Source organism: Trachypithecus francoisi, unplaced genomic scaffold, assembly GCF_009764315.1.
Source record: "Trachypithecus francoisi isolate TF-2019V2 unplaced genomic scaffold, Tfra_2.0 Lachesis_group9, whole genome shotgun sequence".
NCBI lineage: Eukaryota > Metazoa > Chordata > Mammalia > Primates > Cercopithecidae > Trachypithecus > Trachypithecus francoisi.
In genome coordinates, this window is record NW_022681474.1 from 40,616,248 (window position 1) to 40,642,025 (window position 25,778).

At 38.5% G+C, this 25,778-nt stretch overlaps 2 protein-coding genes across 5 annotated transcripts in view; both read left to right on the forward strand.

The window, feature by feature from the left end:
• The window catches only part of LRMDA (leucine rich melanocyte differentiation associated), a 1,134,568-nt gene that overhangs the window by 899,738 nt on the left and 209,052 nt on the right, over positions 1 to 25,778 (forward strand). Inside the window, exon 7 of one of the 4 annotated variants that reach the window (XM_033209742.1) lies at positions 16,584 to 17,727. The exons of the other annotated variants lie outside the window; for them this stretch is intronic. Coding sequence (XP_033065633.1) covers positions 16,584 to 16,759 — 176 coding nt within the window. The 3' untranslated portion in view covers positions 16,760 to 17,727. Of the gene's footprint in view, positions 1 to 16,583; positions 17,728 to 25,778 lie in introns of those variants that run through there. 4 annotated transcript variants of the gene reach the window in all.
• On the forward strand, positions 10,240 to 12,157 carry LOC117082756 (mRNA turnover protein 4 homolog). The gene is given in 1 exon segment (XM_033209748.1): positions 10,240 to 12,157. A coding segment is annotated over 1 exon segment (720 nt). The 5' UTR covers positions 10,240 to 11,253; the 3' UTR covers positions 11,974 to 12,157.

Below are 25,778 nucleotides of genomic sequence, written 5' to 3' on the forward strand. Positions count from 1 at the left end.
ACAGGCAAGGGAAACAAAATCAAAGCCCTGTGCCTTTAATTCTCAGGTCACCCCTGACCTTTGTCCTTTACCCAGTGCATATGAAGCAAATGTAGGTAGGACTAACTGTGGCCTTGAGCTGGAAGGAAGAGGAGAAAAAGTACAGGGAGAGGCATGGCCTGGAAATGTTCACCACTGCCATGCATTTCCAAAGCCTGTGCTAAGGCTGCTAGGAGATACTTGCCTGCCTCTGTCAAAGAATTGCATTACTCCTGCCCCGCCATTCTTTACTTTTAAATTACAGAACAATAAAATCAGGAGTGGAGAAGGTTTGAAAACAAAAAGAGACAATGCTCCATGTCAGTCTGGATTCAGACGGGGAAAATAGGAGGCACTCTATGTATTCCAGTAATGAAGAGTTTTAATGGAAGGAATTAGAGGTGCTCCACCACCCAGTCTCAACCTCAGCACTGAACCAGTGATTCTCAGGAGCTTGCTGGAAAGTTTCTGTGGATCACAGGAACACCTAGGCATCTCTCACTGACTTTCTTTATCTGAAGCACCTGTGCGGGGATTCTCACATTCACCTGGAGACTGTTTCAGTCATTGCCATTATCCATGCGCTGCCCTGCTCCTCCTTCTCTCTAGATTTCCAAATCATACTCCAGCATCTCTCTTTGGCCAACTCTCACCTAGGCTGATTTGCTGAAGGTGATTCTGAGATATACAGTTTTCAGTTCTCCCTTGAAGCTACAGAGAAAACCTTAGAAGAAAGCAGATGGTGGTAATGCTAAAACAGATAATCCAGCACATCTACCATAACCCTGCCTTGCCAATAGCTATCACGTGGAGGAGCTCATTTCAACTTGTCTGCATACACATTTTGCAAGATAATTGCAAGCCTAGTGAATGCCCCCAAATTATTTATTTCCTGATGCTTATACTATAGTCTTGAAGGTATGCCATAGTTAGCTTGCCATATTAAACATTGGACTTGAAATGTATAAAAGAAAGAAAGCAAAAAAAAAAAAAAAATGAAGAGGAAATTTGCTGTGAAACTTGCTTAGAGTTTCTACTTTCTACTTTGACTATTGTTGGCAATCTTGCCATTATTTTTATTGACACAGTTGTTAGGTACTCATCTTCCTCTCCAACCAGGGGCTTGGTCTATTTGTGTTTGAAATTGGTTGCTGGGACTGTCACAAAGTAATTTATACAGCAACTTATCATAATTAGTTATCGTTTGCAGTTTTCCTAATGTGAGTTGCATTTTATGCTTAGCAATTGATTTTTCTGTATATCTCCATGAAGCAGCTCAATGTATGCCATCCAAAAAAGAAGAAAAAGACCGAAAGAAAAACTGTGGTTTTTTTATATTATTTAAAACAGTTTTAGCCTGAGATATCATAAAATACGTTTCCACAGGAGCCATAAATACAGAGTGTTTTGCTTCAACTCATTAAATCAGCCAGAGTGAAGGTGAACAAAAGGAAATTTAAATGGCTGTATGTGAAGAGGTAGCAATGTAGAAAAGATGTTTGGGATGGGGAGATGTTGGCCAGAAAAACTTCATGCCAACGAGCATAATGCTTTCAGGAGGGCTCAAAAGGAAGTTACTTCATGACTAAACTATTGCTCACAATTTGTTTTGGGCTTTTATAGGATTTAGAGGTGCAGGGGCAGAATGATGTGATACTTTTCCTTATCCATTATAAGGGTCACAGCCTATAACAAAAGATAGGTTAACAAGAGAAGAGGATAAGAAACTTAATCAAAATTTTCTGAGATGGGGGGGCCTTCAGAAATGAAAGGGAAAACTATTTTTATGCTTATGTTAATGAAGAATGGACAGCTGTGTAGAAACATGATTAGACAAATGGTATGATCTAATGGTAATAAATTGAGGGGAAACCCAGCAAGCCCTATCTGTTCAGATTCTTCTTAACCTCTCTATGTAGCATTCCTTCCCCTGGTTATAGCACAGCACCCTCTGAAATGAGAGTCTTCAAAGGAGAAGAGAGAGTGTGACCTTTCTAGGTTTCATGGTTGGCTTTAAGGGACAGGATTCTAGTTTCAGTGACCCCACTTAGGGAAAAGGAATCCTGGTTGCTATAACTCACTGCAGGGGAGAGACAGAGGGATGAAGGAGCAGGTAAGAGGAGGCCAGAGAGACCTTGCTTTTGAGGCCCTTCCAGTGTCTTTTGTTTCAAAGCACTCAGCACGTCAAGGTGCCACAATTTGGGGTATTGTGTTCTGAGCCCTGTCAGAGGCAGTATGTCTCTTTTAGCAACTTTTAGTTTTTCATTTTTAGATTTCTACTCTCTTGTCATGTCAGTCACAGGGAATGTGAAAGTTCAGTATGTCTGATCATTATAAACAAAATCTACAGAAAACAATAGCAAAGACTCAGGAAAATAGATGCATTTATTTGGGCCAGCTTAATAGCTCAGCATCAAGGAATCTTTTGCCTACTGCCTCTTGGTTCTCACTGACCATTTAAAAAGATGGGGCCGAATGCAGTGGCTCACGCCTGTAATCCCAGCACTTTGGGAGGCTGATGCAGGTGGATCACTTGAGGTCAGGAGTTCAAGACCAGCCTGGCCAACAATTTGAGACCAGACGGGCCAACTGGCCCGTCTCTACTAAAAATACAAAAATTAGTTGGGTGCAGTGGCAGGCACCTGTAATCCTAGCTACTTGGGAGGCTGAGACAGGAGAATTGCTTGAATCCAGGAGGCGGAGGTTGCAGTGAGCAGAGGTCACGCCACTGCACTCCAGCCTGGGTGACCGAGTGAGACTCCGTCTCAAACAAAACAAACTAACAAAAAGATGGGATGAACAATCTGATGGTTCTGGTGACTTTGCCAGGTAGGTCTCACCTAAGGTCAGACCCTATTACTAAGACAACCTGCTTATATATTGCCTTCTGCCTTCCAGAATATTTTGATTAGTCTTTCAAGAGAGCTAAGCATCAAATAATTTCTCCAAAAATTGTCACTGACTCATTGAAAGTTCACAGAAGCACGACAGATCCAAATTTCCCCCATGAATAATGTATTGAAAATTCGCAAAAGGAAAGAGAGAGAAAAGAAAAAAGAAAAAACCTCCTTAGAGACAAAGACATGTTTTTGTTCAGGGGTCCTGTCAAATAAGAGTATGGCCTTGGCTTGTATCTTTTAGACTTCTTGCCACCACTGTGCCTTGACTGTGTGGGGGAAGACTGTGTTGGTTCCTCGTGCAGAACTATTATTAGCATTTGCTAATTATGTAAAATGATTTCCTCTGATGACATTTTCAACAGAACCCATTACTTTAGTTTTCTTTCCTTCATAATGCTTTTATGGGCTTATAATCTTGTGGAATTCTCAGATGCTGAGAGATGCTAAAGTTTCCTTTATTTAATCGAGGTGACTAGTAATTTGACAGTAGTGGTTGACAGGTTTATTTTATCTGCGTGGCAGTAGGAGTCTATTTTCAGTGGGTGCACTCTGTTCCAAAGTAAAAGGACTTTACTAAGTGCTGAATAAATTGTACTTTCCTTTGATTCTAGACCTTGCTGAAGTGGTTTAAAAACTCTGGTCTGGGTCATCAAATTCATCTCCCTGCTACTTTGCAGGGTCAATAGCTTCACTCTGTACAGAGCCGGGCTGGGTGGATTGGAATGGAGGGTAGTGTAGATTAAAACTTCCGCACATATATAGATAGATGTGCATGTGTGCACTCGCTGTCTGCGAGGGTGGCAGTGATGGAAGAGCAAGCCAAGTGGAATCTGAAGATGGATGAATCTGTTAGACTATTACCAAGACTGGCATGGAGTTTAGCCAGGAACTTTAAGCAACCTCCTTTAAACATTTGAAATCCATAGGGGTCCATTTCCTCTCCTTTTTCTCCAAGGATGATTTTTCATTTGCAGTCTCCAAGATTGCTTTATTTCTATTCTTTGGACAGAATTGTGGTATTCTCATAGACACAGAAGGGCTACGAATCTGGTTTTTCTTTCCCAGAAGCAAAGCAAGGAGGGAAAAATGTATTTCAGTTTTCCCCTGCCCCTCAAATAGTAGCAAACCCTACTTCTGTAAAATGAGAGGTCAGAAAGACAACTCTTCCCCCAACAGACAGTCCCAATAAAAAATGATAGTAAAAACATGCTGCCTTTATCTTAAAAAATGGAAGCTTAGAATGTACAGGGTGGAAGGTTCTAAATGTGCTTGTGTTTTAGAGTCCTTATGTTTCTTGCCCATTTTTATGAGGAAAGAAGTATGATATGGTCAGTAAGACAAAGATTGCTATGAGCACAGTCATTCAAGAATCTCCCCAACATGTCTTTATTTAGTACTTACTGTGTACTGAGTGTATTGTTAGGATTTGTGGAGAATTCAGAAATAGAGAATATTATCTCTATCTTCCAGGAATTTATGGTTTGATTGAGAAGATCCTAAAAATGAAGTAATACCAACCAAACAAGATATTATATGTTATATAAATAAGGGCTCTATTAGTTGGTAAAAGCTGCAGGTGCTCTCAATGTTTAGAAAAGATAGGGCACAGTGTAGGTGAGACTCCTCAGGCATGGCTCTTTGGAGGATGTTGGCATTGAGCTTTGAAGAACATGTTAAGTGAGGAGCAAAAGAACGGCATTCCAGAAAGGTAAACGGTAAAGATAAAGCACAAGGGCAAGAACAGGTAGAACTGATGAGAGAAAGGGACCCTGTTTTGAAAAGGTCAGAAATAAGGCTCCTTATGTAGGATAGGTCCACATTATGGCAGGTCTCGGACAGACAGGAGGGTTTATATTTGATTCAAAACCACGCTGTAGGATTATTAATCTGCAAGTAGTATGCAGGGGTAGCTGGAAAGGAGGGAGCCGGGACTCAAGGAGGCCATGGGGGGGATGGGATTGGAGGGGGATCATTTCAGTCTTAGAAGCTTTAGATTTCCAGATAACCAGGTTCTGTGCCCATAGACTGTGATGCCTCCAAAGAGCAGGTTTCTAGCAAAGGTAATTTAGAAAACAACTTGGTAACAGATGGGGAAGACAGCTGGGGCCAGGATAGATACTGCCAGGAGAGCAGGAGTGGGGGCCATGCACAGGGAACCTTATGGCCACTATGGAGTTGTTGTATGAGGTTGCTGATGATTTGGTCATGAGGACTCAGGCATCAGAGAAACTGGACAGTCAATGTTTTTCCTCCACATGTTATTCAGAATATTTCTGATGTTGGCTTTTGAAACTACAGCATAGGGCCCAGGATAATGTTGCAATAATCCAGCATTTGATGATCAAGGCCTGGAGTGGCTGGCTGGCTGGCTAGGGGTACAAAGAATAAAGGAAGGAGTATGGGAAACATTCTGTTGCAAACACAATAGACCAAATACTGATTATATTTCAGGGTAGAGAGAAACAGAGGACCAGAAAGCTGTAAGGAAGCCAGCATGGTGTGTGGGAGGCTGTGGTCTCTGCCTGTTGCCCCTCTCTTGGTTCATCCCCGTTGCAGGATTCTCTCCCACCATTCATGCATGAACTCTAATCTGGCCTGTTAAATGAAAGACTGGTGGAGTTAATGTAGTGGAGCTTGTGGCAGCAGGAACAAACGTACAAAAAGCAGGCAGAGCAGCCACAAACATTTGTTCTCATTCTAGTCTTTGGCTTAAAGGTGAGCTTCATTCTCTTAAAAACTAATAAGTACCCAGGGTGTTTTATTTCTGAATCTTGGGCTTCTGGAAGGAGAGTGATTTGAAGCCAATGCTTTTGGTCTAAATTGTTCTGCCGTGACCTCGGGCCGGTATTAACTTCCTAGTCCCAGTTCTTCTGACTCTTTTTATTTCCCTGTCTCTTATAGAAAACTTTACCCCACCCCAGGTTTTTCCTCATGTAGTGATTTTACAACCTTTTTTGGAACAAATAAACAAACATCTGGAATCATGTGGTACATTTAATTAAAAAGTTTGCATTTGGCCAGAAATGGTAAAATCATGAAAAATGGCCTGTCGGTGAGCTCAAGAAGGCCAAATGATGACGTTGTTGGCTGCAAACGGACTGAAATTGAGGGAGGTGAACACCTGCTCAGCTCGGCCTGCTGTCCTCTAACTTCCTCCTCCAGCCATTAATATTTACTGCAGTTTCTTTATCCATTCTAATGAAATTTTTTGGTTGAGGCTGGTCTGAGGAGAGGGCTGTTACTTTTCCAATAACTTTGGATTTGTTGCGATGTGTGTACTTTATAAAGGGTGTGGTATTGGGCTTTTTGGGCTTTTCATTTCCCTTGCTCAGAATTCCATATGCTTCAGGTCACCTCAGGGGCCTGTTTCTGTTTCTTCAATCAGTCCCTCAGCCATGGTTTTCTTGAGAGCCCCTACCCAGGGCATGTAGGAGATGCAAAAGAAGCTGTGGGCTCTGCCTTCAGAAATCCTACAGTCTAATTGGAGACAAGGTCCTACGCAGACAAAGCAGAGGCCAAGCTAGAAGGGAGGGATCTCCGACGATAGAAAGATTGGGAGGTAGCCTTGGATGAAGGTGAGAACTGAGTTGAAAGAACTTTCCCTGAGTGAGTTCCAAGTGTGAAAGGATTTAGGGAGAGACCAAGTTGTGGAATTCTTGTCTAGTTTCTGGTCATAATCTAGGTGAAAGTAGGGGGTGGATACGTTTAAAGCAAGAATTAGGTATGATTATTCTACATTTCCGATTAGCTTCTCCTTTGCAAGACATAGCTAGGGTGAAGTAAAATTTAAGTTTTGTTTGCAAATTAGGATACAATGTTAAGATGATCTGGCTTTGCAGAGTGTAGCGCTCTCATATGTCTCCCACATGAAGATTTATACCGAGGATGAGATTATTCTTAGGACAAAGTGAGGTTTTTCTTGTTGCACAGAATACAAGGAAAGTGGCCAGGGGCTGCAAATAGAGTGAGCACCGTTTAGGTTAGATCCAAGGGAAGTGTGAACCCATAGGTATCTGAGACGTGTCTCACAATAAATTTAGAAAGTTTATTTTGCCAAGATTTAAGGATGCACCTGTGACACAGCCTCAGGAGGTCCTAGTGACATGTGCCCAAGGTGGTCTGGGCACGGCATGGTTTTGTATGTTTTAGGAAGACATGAGACATCAATCAAATACATTTAAGATGTACATTGGTTTGGTCCAGAAAGGCAGACAACTTTAAGTGGGGGGAGCTTCCAGGTTATAGGTAGATTTAAAATTTTTCTGATGGGCAATCAGTTGAAAGAGTTATCAATAGAAAGGAATATCTGGGTGATATAAGAGGTTGTAGAAACCAAGGCATAATCATGCAGATGAAGCCTACAGGTAGCAGGCTTCAGAGAGAATAGACTGTAAATATTTCTTATCAGACTTAAGGTCTATGTAGATGTTAAATGCTGGTTGGCTTTTCCTGAATTACAACAGGGAGGAGGGCGTAATGAGGCACGTCCAACCTATCCCGTACTTTCCATCATAGCCTGAACCAGTTTTTCAGGTTAACTTTGGAGTGCCCTGGTCAACAGGAGGGAGTCTATTAAGATAGTTGAGGGAGCCTTAGAATTTTATTTTTGGTTTACAGAAGGATAAGTATTGTTTTGAACTCAGGTGTGGATTGGCAAGGGAGACAGAGAAATCACCATTCCCCAAGACCTTTTACTGAAGGACTTGCTTATCTGTCTTTGAGGTAGCCTGAAGGAAGTGAAATGAAACTTAAACAATTACCAGATCCTGACTGGATGTGATCCTGGGTTCTCTATGTCAATGCTGGTTCAGCTTTTTCATAAAATGAAATCAGGGTTTCACCTTGACCCTTTTGGACTTGTGCAAGCACAGGGAGATATAGGATCATGCTGGATGGAGCATAACTTCAGTTGCCAGAGGAGTTCTTAGTCCTTAGCCTTTTATTATTCTTGTGCATCTGTTTCCTTAAATACTCTCTGCAGAAGCATTAGCATGAAAATAAAAGAGTATAGCAACTTGGAATTTTCCATCTGTAGCTTCCTTAGTCTGTGGGGTCAAAGTTGTGTCCTCAGGGATGCTAATGCAAACTCTGTGTGCTGTTCCAGGGCAAATGTTTCTCAACTAAAAGACAAGAGGGGGTGGTGAGCCAGGGAAATAATGCAATGCTAATTCCCAAACACAGACTGCCCAGAGGTCCCAATTTAATTGCTGCTCCCCCAGCTCTATTCCCACCCTCCCCCAAAGGAAAAAAAATATCCTGTGTTGTTAGGACAGACATCTGTGTGAGAGCAATAAAACAGTGTTCTCCCTTGTGGATTAGCTCTTTATTCCTTTATTTATCTTGCTATACTTCATCAGTTTATCCTAAATCAAGGAGAGTCAGAGAGGATAAGATGCAGTCCTTTTTTGTTTTTGATTAAAGAAACCCATACAACCATCCTCCTACACAAATTTCTTTTCTCAAGAGAGAGCTTTCCTTATTATGTCTAATTTCTCCTCTCACTTTTTTTTTCATTGGCCTCCTTGGAGACTCTCTGGAACTTTTATTTCATATAATGTTCAAATCAGATAATGAAACTCCTCCAGAGACAGGTTAAACAGGGCAGTGAATGTTGGCATGTCTGCATGATTCTAAAGTACAAGGGGAACTAGGATAGCAGACTTAACATATTCCATAGCCTCCTTTTCTTCTTCCAAATTCCTAGAAGTTTATTAATTCTTTCAAGAGATATCTATGAAGCTTGTTCTATGTGTCAAGTCCTGTTCAAAACATTAGAGATAGGGCTGTGCACAAAGTGGGCAAACATTTCTGCCTTCGAAGAGCTTATGTTCTAGTCAGAGAGAGGATCTATAACTAAGATAAAAATAAAACCACCACATAGTATATCAGTACTAAGATGAAAACAAAAGCAGATCAAGGGTACAAGAGAGTATGTGTTGGCAATTTGAGATCTGATAGCCAGAGAAGCCACCACTGAGAAGATGATGGTGGAGTAAAGACCTGGGAAGGTGAGGCATGGAGCCCTGAGGATGTCTGAGAGAAAAGTGGTCCAGGTCAAGGAAGGAGCAAGTGCAAGGCCCTGAGGTGGGAGCATGCTCCTGGCATACATGAAGTACAACCAAGAGGCCAGTGTGGCTGGGGTGAGTAATCTAGAGAGAGAGTGGTAGATGAAGCCAGAACAATACCAGGGGCTAGAACTTGTAGCCCACTGTTAAAATTTAAACCCAAAAACATTAAACTTTTAAAGAATTTATTTGAGCAGATAGTGATTCATGAATCAGGCAGCACTAGATGGCATGTGGTTCAGGGCTCCACCAAGAGGGTGTGAGGGGATATTTTTTATAACGTGTTTGTGGAAGCCAAGACAAAGAATTGTTTGATTGGTTAAAGTGGAAAGGCCCAGTTAGAGGTTAATTGGTGGTTTCTTGTTGGTTAAGCTTAAGTTTCGTTTTACTGCTTACATTGACTTGGGTTTTGGTTTGCTTATGTAGGAATCCAAAGTGCTGGAACCATCTCAGTGTAATGGCTTCCTGATAGATTATTTTAACACTGTTTACTGTGAGTAAGACAGGAAGCTATTTCAAGGCAGAAGAAATAATAGAAATGATGTTACCCTTCTCCTTATAGAAAAAAACAACAACTCCAAATGAATAACTAACTGGAAAAGAAAGAAAGGGCACTGCTTTTGATCAGAAACTATTGGTTTTCTGAAAGATCACAGCCCAAAATAAATGCAACAGAGTTTCAAAATGCAGAACCAAGACCCAGCAGGATGGCATATACCTATAAGCTCAGATATGCCTGAGGTAGGAGGACTGTTTGAGTCCAGGAGTTTGAGACTTGTAGTGTAGAGTGATTGAGCCTGTGAATAGCCATTGTACTCCAGCCTGGGCAGCATAGTGAGACACAGTCTCATAAATAAATAGATAGTAAATAAATGGACGTAGAACTAGCTTCAGGAGTTCTCTAAGCACAGAGAAAGCTACTGGGGGCCTCATAGCAGGCAATAATTTAGGCTTCCTCAGTGGGTACGGTCACATGGGTCATATCATCTATATACTTCTCTCCATCCTTAGTTTAGGCATCAAGTAACAGAGCTATCTCTAAGCCAGAGCAGTAAGTGTGAGTGATTGGATCAGAAAAATAAGATGGCAGGAGTTGGTACAAATGTATAAGTCATAATAAATGAGAATGAACTAAATTAAAAGACAGAGCACTCCCAGATTTGGTTAATAAAAAAAAAGATGATGTAAAATAAAATACTTTTTTATAATAAAGTATTTATAATACTTTTTTATTTATTTATAATAATATTTATTTTTATTTATTTATATTTATTTAATATAATATTTATTTATAATAAAATAAAATAAAAACAACATAGGAAGCTTGAAAATACAGGAATTAAAGGACAGAAATACTGGATACCTGCTTACACAAAATCCAGGAAGAGCAATGTTAATATTCAGCAAAACAAGACTCAAGATGATTACTGAAATGCCAAAGAGGGTTATTTTGTATAACTAAGAAATACAATGGAAATCTAAAACAATCATGAATCTTAAGGCAACCAATGATATGGCTTTGAAATTCATAAAGCAGAAATTTCTAGAAATACCAGAAAAAACTAACAAAGTCACCATCACGAAGACTTTAGCACATCTCCTATGAAAATGACAGCTAAATGAATGGAAATTTTACAATACCTTCATTTTGTTACATAGAAAATAGGGTGATATTCTTTAATAACCTGTATGAAACTCACAAATTGGCTCATATCCACAAATTGGCTCATAAAGAAAAGTGTAACATGCTTCATTCAAATTAACTGATCATAACTAAGTCAAATTAGAAATTACATTAAAAAAGGAAGACTTCCTTCCCCCTTCTTCCAAAAAAAAGTAAAAGAGGAAAGAAAAAGTACTATAGACTACAGAATTAGAAATAAATGAAGTTTTGGGTTTATGAGGAAATAATATAGAATATTCTTTAAAAGTAAATGGAAGTGATAACACTGTAGTATATTAAAAACTGTGAGATATAGCCAAAAGTCTAATAAATGGATTTTTCCTCCTTAGAAACATAAACTATAAAACAAGGAATAGAAGATAAAAATAAAAGAACTGTGTTTTCATATATTCTAATTAAAAACCCAAGCAAACGTAATGACATATGAAAGGACTTAATAAAATAGAAACCATGTACAATATACTTTATCAACAATACCAACAGATACTTAAGAAAAAGGTGAGCCTAGCAGATCGAAGTAAGAAAAAATAGAGATTGACATTTAACATTAGGAATAAGGAGACAAAATACCCCATAACAGAGCGCGATGCCCAAATCCAAGCGCGACAAGAAAGTCTCCTTAACCAAAACTGCCAAGAAAGGCTTGGAATTGAAATAAAACCTGATAGAAGAGCTTCGGAAATGTGTGGACACCTGCAAGTACCTTTTCATCTTCTCTGTGGCCAACATGAGGAACAGCAAGCTGAAGGACATCCGGAACGCCTGGAAGCACAGCCAGATGTTTTTTGGCAAAAACAAGGTGATGATGGTGGCCTTGGGTCGGAGCCCATCTGATGAGTACAAAGACAACCTGCACCAGGTCAGGAAAAGGTTGAGGGGTGAAGTGGGTCTCCTGTTCACCAACCGCACAGTGGAGGAGGTGAATGAATGGTTCACGAAATACACAGAAATGGACTACGCCCGCGCTGGTAGCAAAGCAGCTTTCACTGTGAGCCTGGACCCGCGGCCCCTGGATCAGTTCCCCCACTCCATGGAGCCACAGCTCAGGCAGATGGGCCTGCCCACCACCCTCAAGAGAGGTGTGGTGACTCTGCTATCTGACTATGAGATGTGCAAGGAGGGCGACGTGCTGACCCCAGAGCAGGCTCGCGTCCTGAAGCTTTTTGGGTATGAGATGGCTGAATTCAAGGTGACCATCAAATACATGTGGGATTCACAGTCGGGAAGGTTCCAGCAGATGGGAGACGACTTGCCAGAGAGCGCATCCGAGTCCGCAGAAGAGTCAGACTCAGAAGACGATGACTGAAAGGGACTCAGGACTGAAGGCCTCCTGGAACCTTCTGGGTCTCACTAGACCATGCAGGACTGCTGCCGCCCCTCTGGAGAGAGCAGCTGTTTATTTGTCTGTAGACAGGGAACGTGATGGGCACTGACCTCCTGTAAAGAATAAAACTCTGGGCCAGATGCGGTGGCTTACGCCAGTAATCCCAGCACTTTAGGAGGCCGAGGCGGGCAGACCATAAGGTCAGGAGATTAAGACCATCCTAGCTAACACGGTGAAACCCCGTCTCTACTAAAAATAGAAAAAACAGAACAAAACAAAAAAAACCAAAAAAAAAAAAAAAAAACCATAACACTATTAAGCTTTATGTTGATAAATTTGAAAATCTAAGTAAAACTAGCAATTTTAAGTCAATTATAGTTACCAATGCTGTCGCAAGAAGAAATGTAAGTCTAAACAGAGAAAAAAAAAGATGATAAAAGAAACTTAAAAAATAGCCATATATCCCTCAAAGAGAAGTAGCCTCTCATCTTTTATAATTCATTCCAGAAAATAAAAAGTATGGAAAATTGCTGTTTCTCTTACTATGAATTCATAACTGACCCAAGCAAGGTGAGAAAACATGAAAATGAAACTCTAGGTCAGTCTCTTTTTCAAATATGAGTAAAGGAATCCTCCATGAGAAATTAACAATAAGACTTAGTAGTGCATTTAAAAAATAGTACTTCCTGACCAAGTAGAGTTTTATCTCAATATTGAAAGGGTAGTTTACTAGTAGAATTTATCAGTAAAGGTGTCATATTGGCATATTAAAAAGAAAACAGGATTATATCCGAGGATAATGTTACTAGATATAAAGAGAGAGAGAGGCCAGGGATGGTGGCTCACGCCTGCAATCCCAACACTTTGGGAGGCCAAAGGGGTTGAATTGTTTGAGCTCAGGAGTTCAAGACTGGCCTGGGCAATATGGCAAAACCTTGTCTCTACTAAAATTACAAAAAATAGCTGGGCATGGTGATGCATGCCTGTAGTCCCAGCTACTTGGGAGGCTGAGGCAGGAGGATCTCTGAGCCCAGGAGGTGGAGGTTGCAGTGAGCCGAGCTCATGTCACTGCACTCCGGCCTGGGTGACAGAGTAAGACCCTGTATTTAAAAAAAAAAGAAAAAAGAGAGGGAGAGAGAGAGGAAGAAACCTATGAAATTTAACAACCATTTCTGCTAAAAATCTCTCAGTAAACACGGAATAGATAGGAACTTCCCTAAATTGATAAAGTGTATCTACCAGAAACCTATAGCAACCTGCATATGAAAGAGAGATATAAGAAATTTCCATCAAAGTCTCAGAACAAGCAGAGAAGGACTATTCTACATCCCCTTGGAGATGCTAGCCAAAGCAATGAGATGTACAACAGTAACACAGAGCACAATAAAGATTGGGGTAAATTCAGCATTATTTGCCATTGATATTATGACTTAGACCAGAAGTCAACAAACTTTTTCTGTTAAGGAGCAGATAATAAGTATTTTAGGGACTGTAGGCCAGAAGACATCTGTGACAATTACTCAGTTTTGCCCGAATAACGTAGCAGAACTAAGATCCATTGTATCTGTAGTAAAATATGTAAATGTGCTTAATTCATGTGTTTTAAAGATTTTCAGAGTGAATTATAAGGCAAAACCCAATGCTCTGTGTTGTGTAAGAGACAGAGAAACAAACTGACTCAGGAAAGTTAAAATAAAAGGATGGACAAATGTGAATAAAAAGAAAGCAGGTGTTGTAGTCCTTGTAGTATTTTACAAGGTAGAATTCAAGCAGAATAGTAAATGAGACAAAGAAAGATGCCTGGTAATACTGAAGGTTGAAATTCATATTAGAAATAACTGTTATGAATAGCTATGTAGCAAAATAAAGTGCCAATATTCATGATGGAGAAATCATAGGCTATGAAAGGAGAAATAGAAAAAAATACTAGTCTTAGGGGATTCTTCTTCACCTGTCTCATTTACTGACAGATCAAGTGGGGAAAAAGTAAGGAAATGAAAGACAAAAACAGCAGAATTATTAAGGTAGATTTTATTAAAACATATCAAACTTGGTACCTTAACAATATAGGATATGCTTCTTTTCAAGTCAACATAAACACTCATTGTTATTCCAGTTAGTATGGCTGTGTAACAAATTGCCCTCAAATTTAATGCTATGAAAGAATGACTTACTATGTTCAGATTCTGAGTCAGGTATTTCAAGAAGGGATAGCAGGAATGCCTTATCTCTATAATGTCTGGGGCCTCAATAAAAGACTTGAAGTCTGAGAGCTAGAATTATCAAAAGATTCATATGCTCATGTTTGGTGGTTGATGCTGGCTGTTGGCTAAGGACCCCCTTTTCCCTCCATGTGTGTCTCTCCATGTGGTTTCCTTTTGTTGGCTCATTTGGGCTTTTTCATAGCCTAGTAGCAGAGTTCTAAGGGTGAGAGTCCCAAGAGACAGAAAGACCCAGGCAGAAATTATAGAATCTTTGATGACCTCAGAAGTCATGCAGCATTACTTTGGCCATATTCTGTTCATTACGGTAGTTACAAAAGTTCTGCTGCTCACGTTCAAGGGAAGAACAAATAGACTCTGCTTCTTCTGGGGAGTGGCAAGATTCTGGAAGAGCATGTGGGACCAGAAGTGTTGCTCTGACTGATTTTGGCAAATACAGTCTTCCCTAGTAATATACTGGATCACAAACAAAATTTCAATAAATTTCAGTAGATAGAGGTAGTACAATAACACTGAGATCATAATATAATAAAACTAGAAATAACAAAATTAGATTGCAAACAAGCCCTTCTACCCAGAAATTTTCTAGTACTCTTAAATTTCAAGTCAGAGATAACATATATGGCTAAGAATTCCTGGGGGATTAAAAACAAACAACAACAACAAAAAAGATAACATATAAGCCTAAACTGTAGAACAGCTAAAGAAGTATATTAATGAAACCATTACCTATGAGAATGTATAGATAGATTTAAGGTAATTATTAGAGAAAAACAGATAGCTTGAAGTGCATATATTAACTTGAAAAAATAAGCAAAAAATGTAAAAGATATATTAAGCATCTGACTCAAAAACAGTATCAGCCTCATAAAGGAAAGCGGAAGGGAGGAATTTTTAAAGTTAAAAATAAATATTAATAAGCTAGAATATAAAAAGTGTAGACCAAAAGCTATTTTTTTGAAAAACTAAATTATTAACTATCCCAATAAAGGAAAAATAAAGAAAATGCAAATATACAAAATAAAAAGATAAAAAGCCAGAGTAACAAGAGAAAACTAAAATAATCCTAAGAACAAACTGTGTTTAATTCTGTGCAAGTATCTGAAAATCTAGATGAAGTGGGTAATTTTGTAGGAAAATATAATTTCCCGAAGCCGACCCCAGAAGAGATAGAAGATTGAAATCATTTGATTTCCACAGGCAAAATAAAGTTCATAAAGACTTACCACTTCTCCCACAAAAACACCAAGCCCAGGTGGTTTTACTGGAAAATTTTACCAAACATTAGAAGAGTAGATACTTATAGTATTCTGCTAAATGTTTAACAACTGGGTCTGGGGGCTGGGGCAGGGAGTGAAAAAAGCCGTGATCTGTACTGTTTGCTGATTTCTAAGCATAAATATTTCTGTCATAACTTATTTCAAGCTACTTGTGTGACATCACTTAAAGTGAAGATGAGAAGAGATGTACAAATAGGCTCTTGTGAGTCAGTACAAGCTGGCTTTTGCATATCATGGAGCTGATCCCAATGCTATTTAAACTGTTGCAGGGTGTGGAAGTACTTTTTACTCTTACAGAAGTATATTTACAGAGTAAAGAAGTACTTCCGAATTTCTTTTGTGGAGTACATAAGGCCTTTATAGAAACACTGATAAGGTCTTTACAGAAACACTGATAAGGATTACAGAGAAGATGACTACATACTCACTCCAATGTTAAATATAGGTGCAAAAATACTAATTGAAATAATTACAGACAGAATCTAGCAGCATAAAAACAGAGTAAAACATCATGACCAAGTAAGATTTATTCCAAGTGTTCAATGAAATTTCAATATTAGGATACTGATATTTTTTTTTAGTAGATCTGACAGTGAAACCCATAATTATATGGATGCCAAAAAGGCTTTGGCCAAAAGTTTTTATAACCATTCTTGATAAAAAAACATTCAAAAATAGATGCATACCTCCTTAATATGAAAAAACACATCCATCTGAGTCCAAAAGCCAACATCAAACTTAGAGGTATTCCTATGAAAGTAAGAACAAAACAAGATCTCTGTTCCTACCTATTATTTAATGTTTTACTAGAAATACTAACCAAAGCAATTAGATATGAGAAGAGATTACAGGCATGAAAGTGGAAAGCATATTATAAAAGTTTCATGTTTACAAGTGATTTTTTTTTTTTTTTTTTTTTTTGATGGAGTCTTGCTCTGTTGCCTAGGCTGGAGTGCAGTGGTACGATCTTGGCTCACCTCAACCTCAGCCTGATGGGTTCAAGAAATTCCCCTGCCTCGGCCTCCTGAGTAGCTGGGATTACAGACTCATGCCACCATGCCTGGCTAATTTGTTTTTTTTGTATTTTTAGTAGAGATGGTGTTTCACCATGTTGGCCAGCAGGCTGATCTTGAACTCCTGACCTCAGGCAATCCGCCCGCCTCAGCCTCTCAAAGTGCTTGGATTACAGATGTGAGCCACTGCACCCGACCAGGTGATTTTTACACTTGGAATTTAAGGGAAAAAACTAAAAATCTAACAAAATAACTCAGTGAGAAAGTAAAATATACAGTGAATATGCAGAATCATTAGACTTTTTATATTGAAATGAAAGCCTGTTAGTATTTTGAATGAAAAACTTCATTTACAAAAGCAACATAAAAGATAATAAATTGGGAATATTATAGTCAAATATTAACAAAAATATACAATATCTCCAAGAAAAAGCACAAAAACTTTCTAGAAGAGTATGCACAAGAATGCTTAACATTAAGAACAGACATTCATATTATTTTATGGGAAAACTCAAGATCATAAATATGTCAGTTAACTCTTTGTAAATTTATAAATTCATTATGAAATCATGTAACAAAGCTTTTTTTCTTCCTTTTTAAACTAGAAGAACTGAATCTAAAGGCCTTGTGGAAAATATGCAAAGATAATAGCTGGGATTATTTTTAAAAAGGAATTATAATGAGGGAAAACCAGCCCTATTGGATATAAAATATATTATGAAGTTTTAATAATTAAAACAATGTGGTGCTGGCACAGGAATCCCCAGAATAATGGAATAGACTAAAAAGTCTAGAACTAGACTCAGTTACATGTAAAAATTTGTATATGGTAAAGTAGTATCTTAAATAGGTAGGGAAAAGATGGGCCATTCAATGTATGTTTTTGGGACATATAGTAGGCATTTGGAAAAAAATTTAGATACATACATAATACCTTACAGCAGGATAGATTGCAAATGGATTAAAATTTTAAGTGAAAAAGAAAAGAAATCATAAAAGTATTAAAAAAAGCATAAGATAACTCATAATTCAGAAACCCAGATATAAAAAGCAAAAATAGACAAATTTGACTTTATTAGAAATACTCTTGATTTTATTTTAAAAAATTATTGTGTTCCTTTTACACAGGAACACAAAACCTTTTAAACAAAGTCAAAAATGAACATTGAACTTAAAAAATTATTTGGGAATTGTGTTACAGACCATGATAAATTTAGATATATATTCATATATTTTACATATATTTATAAATTTATATATATAAATAAAAGAGAATAAAACAAGGTGTAGAAGAGTATGTATAGTATACTGCTACTTATGCATAAAAGATAGGACAATAAGAATCTGTATTTATGAAAAAATTCTGAAAGATGCATGATAATAGTGACAGTTTATGGATGGGAGAACTAGGCATGGAAAAAGAGTATGGTGGGAAAAAGACTTACCTCACTCCTGCATTTACTTTAAAGCTTTGGACCGTGTTCAAGAATAAATAAATTGAATTTTCAAAGACCAAAATAAAATTCATAGTGCCAGTAACCTAACAATTACACATGGCCAAAGGGAAGTACACAGAATAATATTCATTGAAACATTTTTCTAGTAGTAAAAAACATACAAAAATTACATGTCTATCAGGAAAGAAATGATTAAAATACGGTAAATTTGTAATATTGAAGGCTATGTAGCAGTTAAAAAAAGGTTAAGGTAAGCAAAATACTAACATAACAAAGATCTCCAAGACATATTTTTGAGCAAAAACATGTTTGAGTGCAAAAGATTTGTACGGTGCTGGCATAGCTTATTTATTTAAGAGTACAGTGCTATACACATTTTTGTATTTAAAAGCACAAAGTTATACACACATGCAGACACGCACACAAATCTATAAATACATAGAAATTGTTTTGAAAGTGTAGACATAAAACTCCTAACAATAATTACTTCTACGGGAGGACTTTGGAGTGGAAGAGAGTAGAAGAGGGTGAAAAAGGACTTCAGATTTTTCAGTATATGAGTTTTTATTAAAATTTGCTAATATTTTACTCATATAATAATAATAAAAAGTCCCAAAGAAGGTGATAACTTTGGGTGATTTATAACTGTTTTGGAGACTTTACAAGTTTGTTTCCCCAAGGCCAAGTGACAAATTGTTTCTGTGAAAACATCCCTTTTTTTCTTCAAATTTAAATATTCCAAATGTTGAGAATCCACAGTAAACTTGCTGTACTCTGTCACTGTTGAGGAATGGGATATTCACATAAATCAAATATGCTGGTAAATAAAGAAATACGGAGAAAAATGTAGAGGTACGTGCATATATTGTTTGGCTTATAATCTACTGAGAATGGAAAGGAAGACATTAGCATTAAAAATATTCTTTATTGAGTGAATTCTTTAGAGCCAGGCACTGTGCTGGTATCTTTACATATGTTCGTGATCTCATTTAATCCTGGAAACATCTCATAAAAGTGGATATTATCCCCATTTTATATATGAGGAAATTGAAGCTTAGAAAGATATTTTGTTGTTTACCCAAGGTCCCAGTGCTAATAAGTGTCCTCCATGAGACGCAAAACCAGGTCTCTCTAACACTGAAGCCTGTGTTCTTTCCCCTGTTCCATTCTGCCCCCCAATAAAATGCACAACAATACAACTACACTGAATACATATTAATGTTTCTTGATGATTAGGAGAGTACTTCTGGCTTTTTTGAGTGCTTTGAAATCCTGTTATGAGCGTCAATTATCTGAGTACTAGTGAAGCATGGAAATGATGTCTAATTGGAGATATCTAGTTAAAAGAAAGCAGAGTAATACTGCATTGACAGAATTTAGTGCTTTTATTACAGATAGATAAAGGTATGGCAAAATCACTGGTGTGATTCTTGCATATCCCCTTTATTAATTGATCTGCATATTCTGAAGGCCATTGTTCCCTCTATACTGATTCCAAATGTTCTGTCTTTATTAGTCCCTTTATACAAAACCTTGTATCTCTATTTGTCATCCTAAAAATATTGCTTAAAAACATGATGCAGTTTCTCCCCACATTGGAATCTGATAATGAAAGGTCTTATCTCTATAGCCTGAATTAACATGAGCAGAATTTAGGTATACTACGCCAGTAGCTTCATGGACTGCCCCTTTGGTTATAGATTATAAATGCCATTTAATGAAAGCACAGGATGGCTCCTGAGTGTCTAGTAAACTTCAACAACCACCTGAGAGATACCTCCGTGTGACTGCATAAAATGGAAATAAAGAATGGCAAATAACCCATTGACTATGCACTTTCTCACCCGCTGAGAGCAAAACGCAATCCGATGCAATTTTAGTACTTACATGCCTCTGGGGAAAATAGACCCCTAAAAATCACCGAGTGCAGCACTGGAAAAATTCCTTAAATTTGTGCTATGCTTGGTGTTATAAAACCCAAGGAACCTTAGATGCTCTTCTTGAGTAAAATGGACTGGTAATTTTGTTTTGTTATATTATCCAGCAAGCGTAATGATAATGGGTCACATGCAATTTAAGAAAAAATTAAGTCTAATAAGAAAAATCTCTAATAAATACTAACAGCATCTTATTGGTATCATCATTGGTCTAACCCTTCTATTAACATTTGTTTTTTTACATATTAAATGATCTGTAATATGTTGAAAATGAAGAGGATAGTAAAAATTAAAACAGACGTTCGAATAATATATGCATTGTACAAATGTTTGCATGTTTCTTCCCTCAGGCAAGTACTAGGAGGTGTGGTACATGCAAAGGAGTGGTGCTAGGATAGAGCAGGAGATTTTGATTTTAGATATGCTGAGCAGTGAAGATGCTCCATGCAGGGGATAGACCTCATCATTAACCAGGAATGCAACCAATTCAATGAAAGACAGAGATTAGAAATCAAAATGCAGCCCTGAGGAAAGTATACAGTTATCCCCTCAAATCAGGCTTCTTCTGGGCCACTGAGAAAGGGTGAACAAACTTAGGGAATCTCTGGTACCCAAGCAAAGGGCCTCGGGGTTCCTGTGCATTGATAGCTATCCATCATGGGCAATGTGGTAGAGTGGGATAGAGCAAGAAGGGTGTATTCAGGAAGCTCCCTTTATTAGAAATGTGCTTCTCAAGCCTACATAAGAATCTCCTAGGGAACAACCATAAAGTAAAAGTGCTTAAGCACCTATTTCCATTGATTCTGATTCAAGGGAACTGGGTAACACCCTGGCATCTACTGTTTTTAATGAGTTCTTCTGGTAACATGTCTGCACATAATTATGTGAAGAGCACTGCATTAAATGATATTGACAAGGAGTCTCTTTCCCCTAGTCCTTTCCACCATGTGATTTAGGAGAATAGCAACTATTTCCAAACCCCACTGAATAGTGGCAGCCACAAATGTCTTGCCATGTCAGGCTCTCAATGGTTTCTGAGAAAAATTAAGCAGCCTTCAGGAGGCTAATCTATGATTAGGTATTTGCTATGCAAGACACTGTACTATGTGTAGAAATGACAAAGGTCCCTGCCTTAAGGAACTTACAGTTTAGGAGGACCTAGCAGACAGAAACTCAAACAAATAAATGCAGCAAAGTGTGACATGTGCTGTGAAAAACCATTTGTATAGGATAGTGGGGACAAATGGGGTTTGGTCATTAGCTGAAGGGTTCCCTAAGTCAGCATAAGGCTTGCACAAAGGAGTGGCAGATGAGGACATCACAGAAGCCATGCTGAGGAGGTCAAATACTTGGGTAGTATCCATATGTTGGTCGTAAATGTGTGTAGGAGAGAAGAGCATGAAATAACTCCCAGGTTTTTCTGGCCTGAATGTCTTTGTGGAAGGTGGAGCCGTTATGAGGATCAGCATTTGGAAGAAGTGGATTTGAAGGGAATGTTAAGTGTGAAGTGTTCATAGTCTGTAAATGCAGATGTTATAGGTTGTGGGTCAGCAAACTTTTATCACAAAGGGCCACATAGTAAGCATTTTAGGCATTGCAGGTCAGTCAGCCTTTGCCATGACCACTCAGCTCTGCCATTGTAGTGTGCAGGTAGTCACAGGCAATATGGAAGCAAATGGGGCTGGCTGTGTTCCAATAAAACTATTTAGAGGCTGGGCGCGGTGGCTCAAGCCTGTAATCCCAGCACTTTGGGAGGCTGAGACGGGCGGATCACGAGGTCAGGAGATCAAGACCATCCTGGCTAACCCGGTGAAACCCCGGGTTTCACCAAAAACCATAAAAAATCCAAAAAACTAGCCGGGCAAGGTCACGGGCGCCTGTAGTCCCAGCTACTCGGGAGGCTGAGGCAGGAGAATGGCGTGAACCCGGCAGGCGGAGCTTGCGGTGAGCTGAGATCCGGCCACTGCACTCCAGCCTGGGCGACAGAGTGAGACTCAAAAAAAAAAAAAAAAAAAAAAACACATTATTTAGAAAAACAGGCAGTAGGCCAGATTTGGCCCACGGGAGCTAGTTTGCCAATCCTGCTGTACGTATAGGTATGATTAGAAGATAAAAATATAAATGTAGCTATGTTGACTCACATACATATTATATATATATATACACCTAGTATCTTTCTATGTAGACATATAATCATACCTACTTGATATAAATGCTGCACTTCCTGCTTATTTGGGATAAAGAGGTTTTTCAAACTATCCAAAAGTCAAATAATGATTGTCTATAAGGAAACAATTTAATATGAAAATATAAATTAAAACAACAAAATACATTTTGTACTCAATGGTTTAGCAAAATTTAAAAATCTGGTGATACCAAGTGTTAGCAACATTGCAGAGCAACAAAAATTGAAAAGCAATTTTGATGGGAGTTGTGAATTACTATATCTCTATTGGAAAACAATTGATTATTTTCTAGTGAATTTGAATATATATGCCAATCCTAAGATCCAGAAATCTCACTCCTAGGACTCTACCACAAGAAAAGCTATTATATGTGCTCAGATCAATTATGAACTATACTCATAGCATAACCAAACAAAAAACAGAAGCCGGAAACAACCCAAATGATTCATTAAATAAAGTGAAATAACATTCAATATGGACAAATCTAAAACTCAAAAGAAAAGAAACCCACTGAATGATACCATATAATATCCTTTATATAGAGCTTGAAAGTGCAAAATAAAACACTGTTGTAAAGGGTCCTTACATTTTTGGCAAAACTAGGATGAAAACCATGAAAATGAAAAATTCAAAATGCAGGTAGGTGGAAGCAAAAAAAAAAAAAAAAATTCTGACCTGATACGAACAACCAATGGTATTTACTTATTTCTAAGCTTGGTAATGGGCAGACAGATATTTTTTAAATGATAATTCTTATGATTTTACATATATTATATTTGTTCCTTAACATCAAACAAGTCTTGCATGATAATGAAAAACAAGGCAAAACCAAAATCTTACTAAATTATCAATTTTATATTTTCAAAAATAATTAAGTCAAGTTTATTCTTTTGTTCAAAAGAAACATTCATTTTGGCGACTGATTTTTTTTTTTTTTTGTCTAGCTCAGTTTCTTTCCAGTCATGTCACCTCTCCCTGTGATGCAGGGTCAGCTGACTTCCAGTGTTTCAGCTGGGCAGAAGTCAGGGGGGATTATGGATAGCACAGAAGAGGGAGGAACACCAGGAAGGAGCTAACGTGGCTGGTGTAGGGTCATTTGAGTTCCCTATCTCTAGGAGAATGAGCATTGTCTTTGGCATAGGACCAAATGTGGTCAGAATCCTCCCTGTCACTCAGAAAGTAATTCCATTGCTGTCTTAATATTACCCTAGTCATCTGGGGTTGCAGGGACACTGTGTAGTGGTCTTGTGGTGTGGAAGCTATTGCTACATAATGTTTTATTTCTTGAATATCACTTTGTAGTGTCATGATTACAAGGCTTGGAAGAAGATAAACTCTCTGTCCATTCCGAATATAAATGGGCACTTGAGATGAAACCACCTCGTTAATTTCCCCTTGTTGCTGAAGTAGAATCTGAATCCAAACCACAACACAACCTAGCCCCTAAATCTCTATTAAAAACCACCTTGGGTAGTCTGGTAAAGCTTTATTTAAAGTCAGCAGAGAATTATAAAGTCAAAAGTGAAAAATGGTACAACAAGAAAGAATCATAAAAAAATACTAGATCAGTTAAATGTAGTCAAAGGCAATTTAGTGTGTTCTGGCACCAGCACTTATTGATGCAAAGAATGTGATGTGTCAGGGGTTGGCAAGAGCATGTAGGAAATGCAGAATGAAGGATGCAGCTCCATGTGTTGACTCCGAAACAGCCATACACGGCCTCAGAGGATGCTTCAGCTACCTTGCTTGTATATCAGAAATTTTAGGGAGAATATTCGAATTCCTCCAGGATGGACATCTTTCTTCTGTTCTTTTGTTCTGGATATAGTTTATGTTTTAAAGTAGAATTCTTTCTTTCATGGAGATAAGCTAACATAGAGACTGTGTAAATCGGGTCTCACCAAACTAATATAAAGACTGTGTAAACTGGGTCAGACCAGGAGGGTAAGTAACACTTGCTGGTACTTCTGAGTATCCTAGTATTCTAGTTTCTCCAGGGCTGCTACAGTTATCTGCTTTTTTACATCCCTCTCCAAGGTGTGAGGGTTTCTGCCTCATCTTCTTCACCCCTTTAGTTTCCCATTCACCAATATTAGCAGGTTTGCTCAGTAATGAACACAGCTACCAATGTTATGCACCCACCCTTTTCCAGGCACTGTGCTAGGCCCTGCATATACATTCTCTCACTAATCCTCAACAAGCCCCGGTGGTTCTTAGAACTCTTGTCTGGAAAAAAAAAAAAAAAAAAAGCCCCTGTGAGATAGGTCTTATTAGCATGTTGATTTTACACATAAGGACAACTAGGGCTAAGAGACTTAGAACTCATTTGAGGTGCCACAGAAACAGGACTCACCAGGCCGGACTCCTGTGTAGGAGCAGGCGCTATGCAAGAAGTGTTGGTTCTCTGACTCCATCAAAAGGTGGGTGCCAGTACCTCTAGGGAACAGAGTACAGGATAGCATAGTGTCAAGAGCATCAGGCTGAGGTCTGGGTTTGAATCCTGGCTTTGCCGTTTATTGACTCTGTGGCTCTGGACAAGGTACTTGACCACTCTGCATCTCTGTCTCCATGAAACAGGAACAGTAATAACACCTGCCTTACTGAGGTTGTTGTGAGGATTGTGTAAGTTGCTATGAATGGTTTCAAATAGTTATTGTGGAAGTGCTGAATGGTAGTCCCCCTTACCTCTAGGGGATGCATTCCAAGATCCCAGTGGATGCCTGAAACCATGGAGAGTACTGAACCCTATGTATACTGTAACATTTTTTTTCATGTACATTTATACCTGTGGTAAAGTTTAATGTAATTATTAGGCATGGTAAGAGATAACGATAACTGATAGTAAAATAGAACAATTATAAGAATATTACAGCATCACTACTCTTGCACTTTGGGGCCATTATTAAGTAAAATAGGGTTGCTCGAACACAACCACTGCCGCACCACAACAGCCAATCTAATAGCTGAGACAGCTTCTAGGTGACTAAGCAACTGATGCTATATACAAAATGGACACACTGGACATAGCAATGACTCACATCCTGGGCAGGATGGAACATGACAGTGTGAGATTTTATCATGCTACTCAGAATGGCATGCAATTTCAAACTTGTGGATTGTTTATTTCTGGAATTTTCTGTTTAATATTTTCGGACTCTAGTTGACTGTGGGTAACTAAAACCATGCAGAAAGTGGATAAGAGGGGACTACTGTATACATGTTGTTGTTGCTGCTGTTTCTATTATTATTATTATCAATAGTGTTGGTATTTTTGTCTTAAAAATATATCTCCTGAAAGTAGAGTGCCTTCATTGAAAGAAGTGGTTGTGGATGGAATCAGGGACGGGGAGGTGGAAGGACCTGCTCCTGTTACAGGTCAGATGGGAGGATATTCTTAGACATGCCACTCATTACCCTTCAAATCCCACTTTGGTGTGGGCCGTATCCATTTTTGGTAAACTCATTTGCCCCAAATGAAGCAGCTTTTGAAGATCAAACAAGAAAACTGGATTCTTTGAGTATATCCAGCTTGAGTACTTCCATGTTCAAAATGCCTTTCTTTCCTGTCTACAGATTCACCTCTAGGAGAGAAGGAAAGAGGTTTGGAGACTTCCTTTGGATCTAGCAGCTCTTATCAGAGTCTCAATGTAGATTCAAGAGGAGTGATTGGTATACTGTAAATGCTTTAGAGG